The 16751-nt window shown below is 38.7% G+C and overlaps 1 protein-coding gene across 1 annotated transcript; it reads left to right on the top strand.

Annotated features, from left to right (window-relative positions):
* The first annotated feature begins 1329 nt into the window (after positions 1–1329).
* MSTN (myostatin) lies at positions 1330–11168 on the top strand. The gene is made up of 3 exons (XM_089519594.1): positions 1330–1833; positions 5851–6224; positions 9382–11168. The coding sequence occupies exons 1-3, from the start codon at positions 1461–1463 to the stop codon at positions 9760–9762; spliced, it is 1128 nt and encodes a 375-aa protein (XP_089375720.1). The 5' UTR covers positions 1330–1460; the 3' UTR covers positions 9763–11168.
* The last annotated feature ends 5583 nt before the right edge of the window (positions 11169–16751 follow it).

Below are 16751 nucleotides of genomic sequence, written 5' to 3' on the forward strand. Positions count from 1 at the left end.
TGGCCTGCCCTGCAAGCATTTGGCGGAGTCTTACTCAGTGGAAACTGGTAGTCAGTCAAATAACTTTTCTTTTGCAAGGCAATAGCCTATTAAATGGTTTCATCACATAATCATGCTATGTTTCTTTTTTTTTTTGGGGGGGGGGGTGGAAGGTAAAGGATACAACATGCTTTGAAGCTGCCAGCACAAGATGTCAATCATAATGAGTCACCAGTAAACATAGCAGTTTTGCATGACATTTACACTGTAGAAATAATGCACTTTGACACCACTTTATGAGCTGTAGATCCATCCCCTGGAATCCTAGGATCTGTAGTTTTGCAAGGTCTTTAGCCTTCTCTGCCAAATAATGTTGGTGCCCCACAAAACTACAAATCCCTGTATTCTGTAGGATGGAGCCATACCAGTTACAGTGGTGTCAAACTGCATTATTCGTATGGTGTAGATGCGCCCATACTCTAATAATACCCAGAAAGCTGAATTTTGCCAATACACACTATACAGAGATGCAAGAGTTGCTGCATAAAATATCTTGCCTGCCCAAGAAGTGACCTCTTCTGGGGTTAAGTCAGTAATGTATCCCTTGATCATTGGCACAGTCCAAGTAATAACCACCTGGTGGAATGATATGAAGCTACTGAATCCATTCCTACCTCTGAACAGGTGACCTGTGCTATCAGAGCTGACCACTCCAACCAAATGTTCAGGGGGGTATACACATGGTTATCTTTAGTTTCAGCTATCACATGGCTAGTCTACTGTTCTCAAGGATTTGTGAATAGTCGATATTTTTAGGAATGTGATGTCTCACAAAGCAAATATGATTAAATACTTATGCATTCTAAATAATAAAAAAATACTTCTGTAGTGTGATTAATACTCAGGTGCAGCACTGAATAAGATTTTCCTTGATATTCATTGTTTTTTTAATCAATAGCACAAAATATAAAATTTAGGAGGAATTTTTCTTTGGCAGTGAATGCCTTTCAAAAGTGTAAATGTTTTGTGTTTCAATTACTGGCTACCCTTTTTGGATGTGAAAGGGATATATAGATTGATTCATAATAAAAGAAGCAGCTGATTCACATTTAAGAATGGTAACACTATCTGTTGATACGGCTGGCCATATTCCTTGGAAACATTTCAGCATGTGAGGAGAAAATCAGCTTAACCTTGGCAGTAACAAAATAAGGTCCAGCAACTTATGACGGACATGGCTTTAACATCTGACAGCTAGATTCATTGTTGGTTTAACAGCCAATCACCACTTTTGACGACACAAGCTAATGAAGGGTTGGAATATAAAAAGCCCTCTTGGAATATACAAGATTCACCAGAGTGGTGAGTTGTCTCAGATTGCATTTGCCTTCAGTGATTCACAGAGTACTGAAAGATTAGGAAAAGAACTAAAGAAAGGAGAAAAGGAAAAGAAGGAAAAGGACTCCAGTGAATGTGAAACAATGCAAAAGTTTAAAAGCTATATTTATATTTATCTTCTCATGTTAATCATACCTGGTCCAGTGGATCCAAATGAAAGTAACCAGGCAAATGAGAATATAGAAAAAGATGGACCGTGCAATGCATGTACATGGAGGCAAAGTACAAAATCTTCAAGAATAGAAGCTATAAAAATCCAGATCCTCAGCAAACTGCGTCTGGAACAAGCACCTAACATTAGCCGGGATGCTATACGGCAACTTTTACCTAGAGCTCCTCCAGTACAAGAACTGATTGATCAATATGATGTCCAGAGAGATGACAGCAGCGATGGTTCTTTGGAAGACGATGATTATCATGCAACAACTGAAACTATTATTACGATGCCAACTGAGTGTAAGTACTCTATTACTTTATAGATTACCAGTCTCCTGGTAAACTTTTCATCTTTGTGTTAAAGAGCAACAACCTAGTTTGACTATCTTTTTAAAAATTGCTTTCAGTAGCATTCTATAGGAAGGGAGAAAATTAAATTTTAAAGAAAATGAATTGTGGTATTTTTCATTTGGATATACATATTTGTGCATGCATGCATTTATGTATGGTTATAATACATAATATAATACATATGGGGGGTGGGGGGGGAATCCCATGAATTTTCCTTGCTGGTTGTTAGAGGTGTATAAATACAACAGACAATCAACACCACTATTTCAGTACTTTTATCAAACCATTTGTGCAAAAGTATGAGAAAAAAAATACACCCCCAAAATGTGTCAGTTTACCCCAGCAGTCCTTCTAAAGATGCCTATTTTTGAGGATTTTCTGAAAATGGGGAGTAGGTGAAAAGGGATATAACTGACAATATTAAAATATTTAGCTTCAGGGCAGTCATATAAGACATTTTCAATATAAAGAGATTTGAGCTATGAAAAGTATGAAAGAGGAACTTCCCAATCTCCAGTTTTGCACCGGTTAATGCTTTTTCACACTCATGGTTTCCCTGATCTCCTGCTGCTTTGGCATCCTGTTTTTAAATTTAAGGAGGATTTGTGTTTCTCCTTCAGTCCAGCCAATCCAAGATAATATAACCCCTGTGATGACATCACGGAGCCACAAAGCCAATTAGATTAGATCACATGGCGATCTTAGCAAAAGCGGGGAAAAAGTCACAGTGGTCTCATCCTGAAGCCACAATCCAGCTCTAGTTGTATCCGAAAGTGCTTTGGAATGCATGTTCAAACAGACATCGCATTTGGAACAATTCAGTATAGAGAGACAATGTCTTGATTTTGCTATGCTGTGCAGTCACATTTTTTGCAGAGTAAATGTGACAAAACAGTGAGATTTGGTCCAGAATGCAGCCCATATACCCCCCCCCCCTTTGGAAAATGTGCATGCCCTTCTACATGTTCACAAGTTGCCATACACAATGGGAACTTTTTGAGATTATGGGCATTTTTGAGATGTGCAAATATTTTCACAACACCTGTACTCAGTTCTGTTATCCTAGACTGGTTGACACACACACACACACACACACACACACACACACACACACACTACAACCTATATATTTTAAACAAACAACTCATGAAACTAGCACTTACTACCATAAATGTTCATTAGCTGCCAACCATACTCTATTTTTAATATTAATAATGTTAATGTATACTTGCCAAATCTATTAGTTGTGCTATGAAGGACTGAAGGTATTTACTGAATGAGCAGATTCTTCATTATCTTCTTAGTGCGAAGCATCTGCCCTGGCTCATATCAAGTATCTTTTGCACAGATAATATTATAGTATCTTATGTGCTTCATTATCTAAAGTATTTGGCTATGGCAGCTGTTTTCAGAATAACACTTGGAGTGATGATGAAATAATGCAAAACTGAAAGTTGGGACTTAGATTTGCTCTTGGCAGCAATAGGATTGTCAACAAAAATCTGATGGCGCTACAGCTTTAGCAATCTATTCCTGCACTGGCAAGGATTAGACTAGGTATCCCTTGGGGTAGCTCTCAATTCTATAGTATAAGAGATGATCCAACTATTTTACCTTAAAGACCAACACACTTTATTTGGCTTTTGCAGACTGCAGCTCACTTCAGCAGAACTTTTGTTGGTTTTGCTGCATCAGATTAACATAGTTACCCTCCCTGGAATTTATTTTACCTGTGTACAATAATATACATAGTCATACAAGTAAGTCTATTTATAAATGTTCAAAAGAATTTTGTTCTTTAAAAAAAAAAAAAGCAAACACTTCTAGACAATTTGAAACACAACCCTAAGCATGCTTACTCTGAAGTTAATCCCACTGATTTTCCTGAAAACTAATTGCAAGATGTGAATATAGGATTCAGATTTGAACATGCTGCTGACTTAAAATAGTATTTCTGTAGTGCAGTAGTGTCTTTTAGTTTGAGTGCTCCGATGTGGATAGAATCGTGTGCACCTTCCCTATCTACAGCCATCTATGAACTTACCTCAGTTAGGGAGAAAGTGTATGCAGATAAAGGCATGAAAGTGTAAATCACTTGCAATCTCTGAGAAAAGCTACTCACACGAGAGTTCTTTGTGAGCACTTGTATGTTAGAATATATCAAATGTCACACTCCTATGTTACACTGCAAATATGGAGAGTTTATAAGTATCTTAACATGTTATATAACTTCACTGTATGCTAAAATTAGTTTTCCTATATACTGCAATTTCTGCTCTCATAAACCAGGTCTGACATGGCAACTTAAAAATCAAGACATTAAAGTTATTAACATGTTTTATTCCCATTGAAAAGGCCACCTGGTTTCTGTTATGACTAATTCACATCGGTTTGTATGATAAAGTGAATAATGTATCGCAAAATCACAGGAGATAAACGTGTGGCTGCCATCCTTTCTCTTTTTATAAATACATTTTAGGAGCTGGCCTAGTAAGATGCTACATGTCACAATCTTTTTCAGGCTGAGTACATTTGTACAGTGTGTTCAATATCCCTGGTGATTTTGACTGGGGCAGGGGAGTTTATTTCAGAGAGTGATTTGTGCAGCTGCTCAGCTAGTATATCTATACCGACTTCTAAAGATTCCCTGAGTGTATTCCTTTACCATTTGTATCCTTCTTAATGGCAATCATAATGATTTAATTTCAATCTGAGGTTTTTGACAGAAATCAATATAAGAGTCTGAAACAAGCGATCAACACAAAGCACTAGATTATAACATGGAAATACAGATGAAACTGTCACAACATTTTCAATTTCTTTGCAGTCCTCAGTTTAACTAAGTGTTCCTATTAACTTCCATAAGATTTCTGTGTATCTGCTCCAAGGCAGGTATTTTCAATACTGAAATCTGCAATGTCTTAAACCTTTGAAACTGTAGGTGCTTTTTCCAGTTTGATCTCTCCAATTGTATGCTTAACTTTTTGTTTTCCCTGTCTACTTTTAATGGCTCTGATTTGTAAATTGTAAGATAATTAATAGAATTTATGTTTTTTATGAATACTGTGAGCTGGTTTAGACACCGGTGAAAAAGCAGAATAGAAATGCAAAGTACAAGACATGAAAAATGGATTTAAGGCTACAATCTACTGCAAAAGTGCAGCTTTAAATGTTAAAATGTGACTGGCTCTATTTAAAACACTACAGAGACAACATTATTCATGGCATTGCATACATGAATTAATAGTACACACTAAGATACAAGATATCCTTATACTGATTTCTGCATGAGTTCCTGATTGGTTGGTTGGTTGATTATATGTGGCCCTTTTCCTCCTCCCATTTTGTTGTTGTTGTATGCTCCAAGTCATTTTTTTACTTATGCCGACCCTAAGACGAACCTAGCATAGGGTTTTCTTGGCAAGTTTCTTCAGAGGAATTTTGCCATTACCATCCTCTGAGACTGAGAGAGTGTGACTTGCCCAAAGTCACCCAGTGGGTTTTTTATGATCAAGCAGGTCAATGAACCCTGATCTCCAGAGTTGTAGTCCAACACTCAAACTACTATACCATGCTGGTTCTCCCATGCAGCATACTTATTCATATTTGGTACAGAAGTCTGTGAAATGCTGGTCACACCCAAATTGCACACATGGAGCCTAGCTAAAAGAATCTGCCATACATCAGTGTGGAGGGCAGAAGGGCATAGTGTAGTTTAATTGTGAACAATTGGATATTGATTAAAATGGAACAAAGCATGCTATGGTGGGAAGAATGAACAAATAAGACTTTTAAAATGAGATGCATTATAGCTGGTTCCACTTGTTTGAGATGAGTCTCTCTATTGTAAATTATAAGTCAGTTCTAAGAAATCTTAAGATATCTAAAAATTTCATTTATCTTTCATTATTAAAATGTTTCTTGATGTTTGCAAACATGTAACATTTTCTATCCCTTCTTTTATAGCTGATTTTCCTATGCCCGTGGAAGGAAAACCCAAATGTTGTTTTTTTAAATTTAGCTCTAAAATACAGTATAATAAAGTGGTAAAGGCTCAGTTGTGGATATACTTAAGACAAGTCCAGAGGCCTACCACTGTATTTGTGCAGATCCTGAGACTCATCAGACCCATGAAAGATGGTGCAACTTCTACTGCAATTCGATCCTTGAAACTTGACATGAACCCAGGCGCTGGTATTTGGCAGAGCATCGACGTGAAGTCTGTGCTGCAAAATTGGCTCAAACAACCTGAATCCAACTTGGGCATTGAAATTAAAGCTCTGAATGAAAATGGAAGAGATCTTGCTGTAACTTATCCAGGACCAGGGGAAGATGGTTTGGTAAGTTCTACCTAAAAACCTAGAAGCACATTCTTTTTATTTAGTACTTGTAAAACAGGCATTTTCTCTAAGGCTGTAACCATGAGGAGTACTACTTGGCAGTAAACTTCCCAGGATTTACTTCCAAACAAATTTGTTTTGAATTAGCAGTACTGAAAAAAAAATTCTCTCTTCCCTATTATAGTTTAAATAAGGATTATACACAAAATCACAGCATTCTACTATCTATGACATTGATAATGCTAGTACTGTATCTAATTCACAAAGAGGCCAAGGTATTCGGTTCATTAACAGTTTGTTAACCTGGAAATTACTAGGGCGAAATTTTATAACTTTTAAATCCAATTAATTTTTAAAAACATTTTTAAAAAAGAATATCCTATTTCTGTGTAACTAAGATGGAATAGACAATAGTTTCTTATATCTAGCATATCATAATAATAATAGGAATAATTTGTTGTGGTGGTGGTTTTTGTTGTTGTGTGCCTTCAAGTTGTTTCCAATTTATAAAGATCCTAAGGCTGAGATTTTCCTGGCATGTTTTGATCAGAGGAGGTTTGCCATTGCCTTCCCCTGAGGCTGAGAGCATGTGACTTGTCCAAGGTCACTCAGTTGTCTCCAGAGTTGCAGTCCAGCACTGAAACCACTATGACACGCTAGCTCTCATCCTAACAATCTAAATGGGATGTATACATAAATATGAATATTAAAAAGCCCTGCTGGATTAGACCAAAGGCCTTTCTTTCTAGTTCATTCTTTTGTTTGCTGTTGTGAACAGCCAGATGTCCATGAAAACTCCACACAGAGAACATAGAATTATAGAACCAGAGAGTTGGAAAAGACCACAAGGGCCATCCAGTCCAACCTTCTGCCATGCAGGAACACCAAGCACTCCCAACACAGGCCCACCCAGCCTTTGCAATACCCTTTACCTGCTGTTGTTTCCCAGTGCCTGGGTGCCATGCTGCCCCTGATACCAGAGATCAGTGATGGCCGGGAATGTCCATGTTCTATCCTGAATTGTCCAAAGACTGGGTGGCTTTACTGGACAGCCTTTGGTCTATTATTATGAAACAGGCATCTCTCTCTAGCCACTTTCACCATTGTTCTAGAAAAATGAATACACAACAGTTCTCCAAATTACTTTGTTATTAGGACTAATGGCAGATGAAGCACTGACAGTTGCATGTTTTAGAAAAAGGATGTGGCTTTAATGAAACCAGTACTATTCAGGGATCTAGGTTAACAGCTTGCAACATCAGATACATTCTGGTTTGTTCTCTTCTAGCGTTATTCACCCAGCAATCATAATATTACCAGGTTTCTTAACCTAGCCCCAGATACTTTTGAGGGAAGACAGGCCTGGTACAGACAGGCCCTGAATGACACCTTCATAACGTGCTAGGGTTGCCTCGGGGCAGAGCGCCCACACTCCCCGCAACCCTAGCATGTGACTAGGGCATCATCACTGTGCACCGTATAGATGGCGGGTGCAACGTTGACGTCGCTGCTGCACTGCGTTCAAATGGAGCAATGCAGCAGTGATGTTTTCGCGCTGCTGCAGGCTGCTTGCAGCGGCACAAACAGGAGCCGCTTTTTAGTTGCTGCGGCTTTTCAGTTGCAGCAATTTGGTTGCTGCAGTGCTGCTGTGCAGCAATGAAAGGCGGCCCCAGTCCACCCTTTCGGGCCCGTCTGTAACAGGCCACAGAAACATGAAAAAGCGATCAAATGACAACAGATAGCCTTTATTAATTTTAGTTCCTTTCCCAAGCATTTACCCAACAGTTAAAACAAGGCTCTCTACAGAAAGGAGCACATGTTGTACATGTGCTTCTTTGTAAATGGCTCCTAGTGTTAGTGTTTTAAAAGACTTTGTGCGACTATTCCACTTTTTCCCCTTTATACCAGATTTTTATACCAGAGTTTTTTAATGGAAAGAAGAACTGGGGAAGCATCTTGCTCAAGATTCCTTATAAAACTCTGAATGAGGCAAGGCAGTTGCACAGTGAGGGCCTGAATAGACATGCCAAAATAAAGCTGCTTCAGGTCACTTTGGAAGTATGCTGTTTAAATGACACACACATCTTAAGAGGCCAGAAGCTGCACCAAAGCTGCGTTCCAGTCTTTAGGATTGGAGCATGGCTTTGGCATGGCTTCCGGCCTCTTAGGACACATGCGTTATTTAAACAGCATACTTGACAGTTACTCAAAGCAGCTTTATTTTGGCCTATCTGTTCGGGCCCTAAAAGTCTCATCTGGAAGCACCTTAATTCTCCAGTGGTTGAAGATCTGTTACTTCTCAAAGCCCAAATAAAATCACATCAGATGGTCTATATTCGGAACAAAAAGAAGCCTGAATTTTAAAGCCCAAAGCTTCCCTTTAGTATTTCTCTTTCTTTTGCTAGCCACTCTTCCTTTTTCTCTTCATTATCTTGGATGTGAGAGAAAAGTTGGTGCCCGACATTCTGTAGAGGTCTTCAAGCCCTTCTAACAGGAAGATGAAAAAACAAATGGTTAGGATCCAAAAACCCCTTTACATGGTCCTCAACCTAGTGCTCTAGTGGAATCTTTAAAAAATCATTGTATCCAACTGTTTCCCTCAACCAATAAAAGAGATGCCACTGGCAGAATAGATTTTCCTTCCTTGTGCAGCCTCCCATTTCTGCTTTAGATAATCAAAGAGAGTAAGCCAAGAAAGCAGCAGAAAGGAAAGTTCCGTTGTTAGTTGAAGTCTGGTTATGTAACAGAGAAAACTCATATTCTCTCAATAGTATTACAAAAGTTACTGAAATGACCTTTGGGATTGTTGGGGTTTTTTTTTGGGGGGGGGGTTGTTTTTAAAAATCGTATTCCAAAGCATGGAAGGGGATATCTACCATTCAAAAACCACAATTAAAACCTCTTCCAGTTCAGAATTAACAATGTATTTCCTTGGACTCCACCCAATGAAAGTGCCTTTACTACTAGAGAGGCTTAAGAACTGTGTATTCCAGGCAATTTTAGAAGTATAATTTTGGGTTGGAGTGTTTATATCATGATGATTATAGCAAATGATACACAACTTTTGGGGAGAATCTTTTGTGATAAATGTTAATCAACTTTCTACAGTACACTGAGTTATTCTTCAAATGTATTATTCCTTTTCCTTTATTCATAGAATCCATTTTTAGAGGTCAGGATTACTGATACGCCGAAAAGATCACGTAGAGATTTTGGTCTTGACTGTGATGAACACTCATCAGAATCTCGATGTTGTCGGTACCCACTGACTGTGGATTTTGAAGCTTTTGGATGGGACTGGATCATTGCACCCAAAAGATACAAAGCAAATTACTGCTCTGGAGAATGTGAATTTGTGTTTTTACAAAAATATCCACACACTCATCTTGTGCATCAAGCAAATCCAAGAGGTTCAGCAGGCCCTTGCTGCACACCTACTAAGATGTCCCCAATAAATATGCTGTACTTCAATGGAAAAGAACAAATCATGTATGGAAAGATACCAGCCATGGTAGTAGATCGCTGTGGGTGCTCCTGAGCCCTCCATTAGGTTTGCTACTTCATAAATATGGAGTCTACAAAAATTTCCTTTGAGCAATTTTTGAAACTGTGAATTTTTGAACAATAGGCCTACCTCTTTTAGGCTGCACTCTAGGCTATTATAAAGATTTCTTACCAGACAAACTACAGTATGTGAACTGAAGGACATTTTAATACATGGCTGGTTTCCAACCAGTGAAAAGATAAGCTACAATCAAACTTTCAGGATTTCACAATGATTTTCTCATTCTGGAAAGGGATCTCTTTTCATTTATGCAAACAACATAGTCATATAAAGGTATCAGAAATAGATAAGGGCAACCTCCTTATATTCCAGAGAATGAAAAGGAGTGGATTATTAAACATACTCTCAACAGTTTAATATACAGGTACTATTGCATTTACAGTAGAGGATAGACTGGTGATATATAGTGAACAGAGTACCAATGAATTGTCCTCAAACACTTGAATTGAGTTTAGAGTATAAAAACTGATAAGATGAAATTCCACAAAACAGAAGTCCACAAATTAGGTTAGATATTTTGTGATTCCATTCCTTTTATAATTAGTATATTCATTCTTTCTACTAGTGGTGCTATCTCATTGAGCTTAATGGTTCCATCCCAAGATTTGTTGCTAGAGCCCTGAGATATAGGATAGAATGTACCAACAGTTAGATTACCACAATGACCAGGATCCAAAGGGTAGCCCCTGGTGATGAAGCAGCTCCATCAATTGAAATCGGAGGAAACAACCCTATTCTGTCCTGTAACCCCTATGGGCAACTGTGGGAGGCTAAGGATCCTATGAGCAACTGTGGGGGGCTACAAGGCCACATTAGCCCTCCTGGAGAACTTAGAGAGTTGCACCTCCCACAACTCTAAAAGACCCCCACAAAACCCCACAAACACCCCAGTTTGCTCCCAAAGCTCTCTTTAGCAACAGAAAGTGACCAGAGTGCCTTTTGTACTCTAAAAACCTGCTCTTAGGAAACCCTATGGGACAGGTTTTTAGAGAGTTGCAAAGGGTGGGAGAAGAAGGTCTTCTTGTCGATGGTAGTGTAGTGTTGGATTTAGGGCCTAGTAACAAAACTTTATATTGTAGTGGAACTGCAGACAGCCATCGGATTGGAGTGGTAATATTTATTTATACATTTAAAACATATAAAGCACAAGAATTTATGTTCCTTTCCTGAAGTATAGTTTATTAAACATTCACAAGGAATGGAAATTTTGAAATTAATGAGTTTTTGTACTTAAGCACGCATCCATATTACAGGAAATGAGGAAAGGGAAAAAAGTTTCTTTATGATAAGATAATTATAACCCACAATGCAACATTACAGTTTGCACTGTGGTAAACCAATGGACAGAATTAATAAGTACAATATTGTAAAAAAACAAAAATGAAACATTGATATATTACTAAGTTTGTATAATACACACACACTTATTATTATGATGATGTAAATAAATGTTTGTTTTTTTATTTACTATTAATATACCAGACTATATGGTCAACATGTTTTGGGTTAACTTGTTCTATCATGTGAAATTACATTTCTAACAATGATATCCATTAAGGTTTTCTTCTTATGTAGCAAGTGCACACTATATTGGGAACATTCTTATGCTCCTGAAAGCAGTGCATACACATGGTATTCTCATTATCACTTATTGCTCCACTGACCTGTTGTACATTTGTGGATTGCAACGGTTCTGCTTCTTCACTTGTATTGAATGAGAAAAGCTTCATGTAAGAGTTCTAGGTACATATGGATTAGTGGATCAGAGCAATTTTGGATACAATTACTGCTGGACTTCAATGTAAACCATAGGACTAGTGTATATAGTCACCTCTCCACATTTGCAGCTTTGACTTTTGTAGATTTGATCATTTGCAGATTTGAATAATATATTCTTTCTAGCAATCTCTAGGTCCTCCAGTGTAACTCTATGGCCAACGTTTGCCAGAGGTTGTGCTGGAGGACCTAGAAATTCCCAGAGAGATGTTCTCTCAGGTTAAAAAAAATAGTGTTTTCTTTTTATTTGCTGTTTGTCCACTTTCATGGGGACCCTGCATCCCTAACTCTAGTGAATGTGGAGGGCCCACTGTATATTTTCATATCAACCCTCTTTTTTTTTAACATTAGTCAGTTGCACATGGAGATAAACAGTGGACATTACTCGTTGAATGCAAAGGGGAGTATTGTTTTATATCTTGCCTTAAAACATGAAAAAAGTGAAACTTAATTCCAAGATGGGCAAGAGAAACATGAAAATGCCTGTAGTATCTATCAGTTATAGCAGTGCGTGGAGCTCATGCACAAGCATTTTCAGAGCAGTACTAGTGGCTGTTTTTCATCAGTCACAGCTCTTTGGTTCCAGTTGTATGAATAATCAATTTTGTATTGATTCAGCTAAAATGTAATTTTTCATACTTTAGTAATATATCAATATACTGTTGACAACACAAACCATAATATGTTCATTAACTCTATTTTTCTTAAGAGCTAAAATCTTACAAAATATTTTATTATTTTTATTTTATAAGTATGCAATAAACCTTAATTATCTCATATTACTGTATATTTTGCTCAGCAAAAAAATTAAAAATCTACCTATTTCCTGTTAAGGGACTTTTTTCAAATGTGAAAGAGTATTGAAAATACAGACATTGTACAATAACCACTATAATTTCTGTTAAAATATTTTAATTTTTGTACAATATCAGAACTGTATTTGTTGTGTTACGGATTTCACCTTATCATTTTATTTACATGAAATTACAGCAGTGTATCAGTCTCTTCATTTTCTTCCCTTCCCAACCATATTTATGCGTCTGCAAATAGTTAAATTTCTCTGAAGAAACATCAGGAATAAACTCTTCTAGAACATGGCAACATAGCCTGAGAAACCCACAAAAAACTAAGTTAAACTAACAGCTTTCTGGTTCTTTGTATTATGTTTTAGTTCCAACATATTTGTTTAGATTGCATATAGTGGTCACAATTCAATGCAATTATGCTTTTTAAAGATTCATTGTTCAAAGGTGGTTCTAGACAAGGCTTCTGTATCATTCACTCAATTTTACTGAGCTTCAGATTATGTTCTCCCCCACTCACAGCCCTCCCTTTTTTCATCACCGGTTCTTCTTGCAAATGGTCCTTTCGATTCTCATCACAAAAGTCAATGGGACTTAAGTATAGTAGGCCCTTAGTATCCTCTGGGGTTTGGTTCCAGGACCCCCATGGATATCAAAATCCATCAATGTTCAAGTCCCATTAAATAAAATGCCATAGTATAATGATGCCTCTCATATAAAATGACAATATCAAGATTTGTGTTTTGGATTTTTTATATATTTTTTAATATTTTCAAGCTGTGGATAGTTGAATGAAGAATCCATGGATATGGAGAGCTGACTGTATGTCTAAATGTACAGCAGCTACAACGTTGGAGAATGGCAAGCATATTTTCACACAATGTTATGGCTAGACATGTGGGGCGATCATATGTATATTTGACATATGCTTGTCCTACTCATGTACACATTTGGGCAAATGCAGAAAAAGGAGTTTATGAGGGATAAGAATGAAATCCACTTTTCTTCCCTCTTAACCTCATTGCACTCCATAGTTTTAACAATTTTCTCTCTGCCTGGCTCACTTCTATTATTATAGTCTATTTGGAGAAACTCTGCCTGAAGGCCACAGAGCACAGCAAGCAAATGGCTGTGTTTCTTGTACTCACCCACATACTTGATCTGTGTAAAGTACAGATCCTGTAGGTTATGTGCACAGGGCAAATAAATATTTAATACAAATATGATTGCCCTACACATTTAGACTGATCTGTAATGATTACCTTCATGCAGGAGTGGGTAACTGCCAGGGGTTAGGAGGAGTTGTGCTGGCTCTTTGAAAGACTTCAGAGAGCCAAACTAGTGGTAATAAAGGTTGCTTTTTAAATCATAGAAGGAATGCTCAGAAACTTTTGCAGGACCTCTAATACTTGGGCAATGCATATCAAAATTAGTTGTTTATGTAGGAAATTATGGGGTCATTCCCACTTGGAGTATAATCCGCATTCTGATCCAGCTCCACTCTGCTTTCTAAGCAATTACCAAAAGTTCCCTCATTTTCACTATGAAAACGGACCTTTTGTGGAATCACTTTTTTGCTGGGAACACTTGTCATTCCCATTAGATGGAGCCGGGGAAGGCAGCAGCCCTTCTGCTGGTTGCCCACCCCCCCAGGAACCCCTTTGGAAAGCTGCGGCCCCGGCCGGACCCTCTCTCTCTCTCTTTCTTTCTTCCTTTATCTCTTCCTTCCCTCCCCTCTTCTTCCTTCCTTCCTTCCTTCCTTCCTCTCTCCCTCTCCGCAAGCCCCACCAGCAGTGGACAAGTGTCAGCAGTGGGAAGGAAAGAGGAAAGGTAAGCCAGAAGGAAGGAAGGAAATGAAGGGGGAGAGGGAGAAGGAAGGAAGGAAGGGAGAGCTGCTGCATCCGCACTGCAGGATGGGAGCAGGGCAAGGCTGGGGGACCCGGGAAGAGAGAGGCGGAGGAGGACAACGAGAGATATTTTTTTAAAAAATAGAAATAATAAAAAAAATCAATCAATTGCTAAAACAAGTAGTTGCTTTAGCAATATATTGATTATTCAATTATTTCTATTGCAAAAAAAAAGTATCGATTCTGATCTGGTGTTCCCATTTATTGGGCACACTTCAGAATCGATTCCCCACCACCACCAAAAAAAACCTCCACTTCCAAAGTAGTGTCAGGAAATCCTGGGTTATTTGGGTTTGCCCCTCTTCTTTTCTCCTGGAATCAATCCAATGAGGATTGGAAGTAGTTTCAAATGGGAACGAAAGTCATTTGCTCTGAATCCCGCTTCAGAGCAAACTGCGGTGGGAATGACCCCTATCGTTCTAATGTAGATGCCTTTAACTAGCTCCCACAAACCATGGTAGATGACAACTAAGATCCACAAGATAGTTCCTCTGGTGGAACTGCTCCCGCTGATGGAATTGAGATGGGGGCACTCCCCCTTCTTTCTTCTAACCCAGTGGTTCCCAAACCATTGTCCTGTAAATGTTTTGGATTTCAGCTCCCAGCATTCCTGACTGTTGGCCAAATTTGCTGCAACTTCTGGGAGCTGAAGTCAAAAACACCTGAAGGACTAAAAAGTTTGGGAATCACTACAAACCCCTGTGCAGCTCCAAACTGGCTTTGGAGGACTGGGAAACCCTCTGGAACCTTGGTTTTGGTTTCCGTACAGGACTGTAGTAGAAGAGGGTGAGAGATCTCTATCACACTTGTGGGTGTCTGCTAACATACACATGCGAGGGCTCCTGTCATGCTCCTGTCGCCCAAACATCACCAATCTGTGACAGAAGCCTCCTGGTGGGATCACGCCTGGCACTATTACAGGGGAACGCTTCTATTTTCGTCATGGAAGCGTTCTCGTAATTGTTAGGAAAAGGGCCCTTTTTAATAACAATTTTAATAACGTGTCCATGACGAAAACGGAAGTGTACCGCCATGAGTGGAGGCTCCCTTTGCAGTTTGGTGACGTTTGGGCGACAGGAGCACGATGAGAGCCCTCGCGTGTGATAAACTCCTATGTTGAGTGTAGGCCATTGCTTTAAAAGTTACATTATAAGCAAGATCTTACACATTTTTTGTCCAGTGATTAATACAGCAAAGAAACAAGTTTTAGTTGTCAAAGCTTCACATTATATCATATGCATTGCATATGTTCTGTGTTTAAGACAAGTTTTTCTTGAAAGTACTAGGGCCTTAAAATTTCATGTGTCCTTATGCCATGCGGAATCCAACAGAATTCTACATGGATGCCAACTGTTGTTTAGTAGACCACATGAACATTAAGAGTCCTAGTATTTTCATGGATTCAGGCCAATATATGAATCTGAGAAAGGACATAAAACAGAGTATCCATTCCTTCATTTGAAAGGATGAAGTAGGAACTATTCTGCATATTTTACACATTGTGTACAGGCTTCAATATAAAAACAATTATTTTGTTAACCATCTTGGTAGTCTGAACAGAAGTAGTGATGACAGCAGAACATATGCTGTTTTAGTAAAGAGGGAGGTGCTCAGAGTCTATATTCTGTATTACCACATGGTTTTTGTTATTTCTATACCTAACCACTTCTGGGGTGTTTAGATGATGCACTAGGTAAAACCGGGTGGAAAGCAAAATGAAGCTGCACTATGGGACTAAAAACCAGAGGAAAAACAAGCTGGGATACTTCGACTCAAAGCAAAAAATGTGCATGATTGCACTGGCATACAAACAGCCTAATACCAGTACAGGACTTCAGCAAAGTAAAACTAATGCAATGGATGTAATTACAACATACACAAACTAGACAGTCCAGCAGGGGGTGAATGGGGGTGAAAGGGGCATGTATGGGCCACAATCCATGATTGTGCTTTGCCAATGTATCACTGGGCACACTGACGCACTGATGCACTGTACAGGCGGATGCATTGCACGTGCGACTATGTGGCCGATCATATGGGCTGGCGTCCAATGGAATGACATCTGGGCAGGAAAAGGGAGGTAACTGGAGGTCGCAGGCAGTGTGTTTGGCAATGGTGCGCGTGCATGGTGGGAAGGCGACAAAAAAAATCATGCAGCATGACTTGATGCTGCATGCTGTCGACAGCCCATGGGTGTTTGACCTGCCTTGGGAGAAGGCCGTGTGGACAGCGGGGTTTTCATCTGCTTTCAGAAAATCCAGGATTGAACCACTTTTTCCTGCCCATCTGCTCTGTCCCTTAGACAGCAATTGAAGTTAGACAGTAAAAGTTTAAAAGCTAAACCTTACCCTCTTTTGTTTTCTTTCCACTTCAAGCCCTTAGGAGAGGTGGGAAATAAATATGTTATTGTTGTTGTTGTTACCTTTTTATATTTAATGTTGGATTGTCTGTTTTGTTTTTCGGATGTCTTTTGCCA

This window comes from Sceloporus occidentalis, unplaced genomic scaffold, assembly GCF_023333645.1.
Source record: "Sceloporus occidentalis isolate IW3139 unplaced genomic scaffold, rSceOcc1.0.p SCAF_4, whole genome shotgun sequence".
Classification (NCBI taxonomy): domain Eukaryota; kingdom Metazoa; phylum Chordata; class Lepidosauria; order Squamata; family Phrynosomatidae; genus Sceloporus; species Sceloporus occidentalis.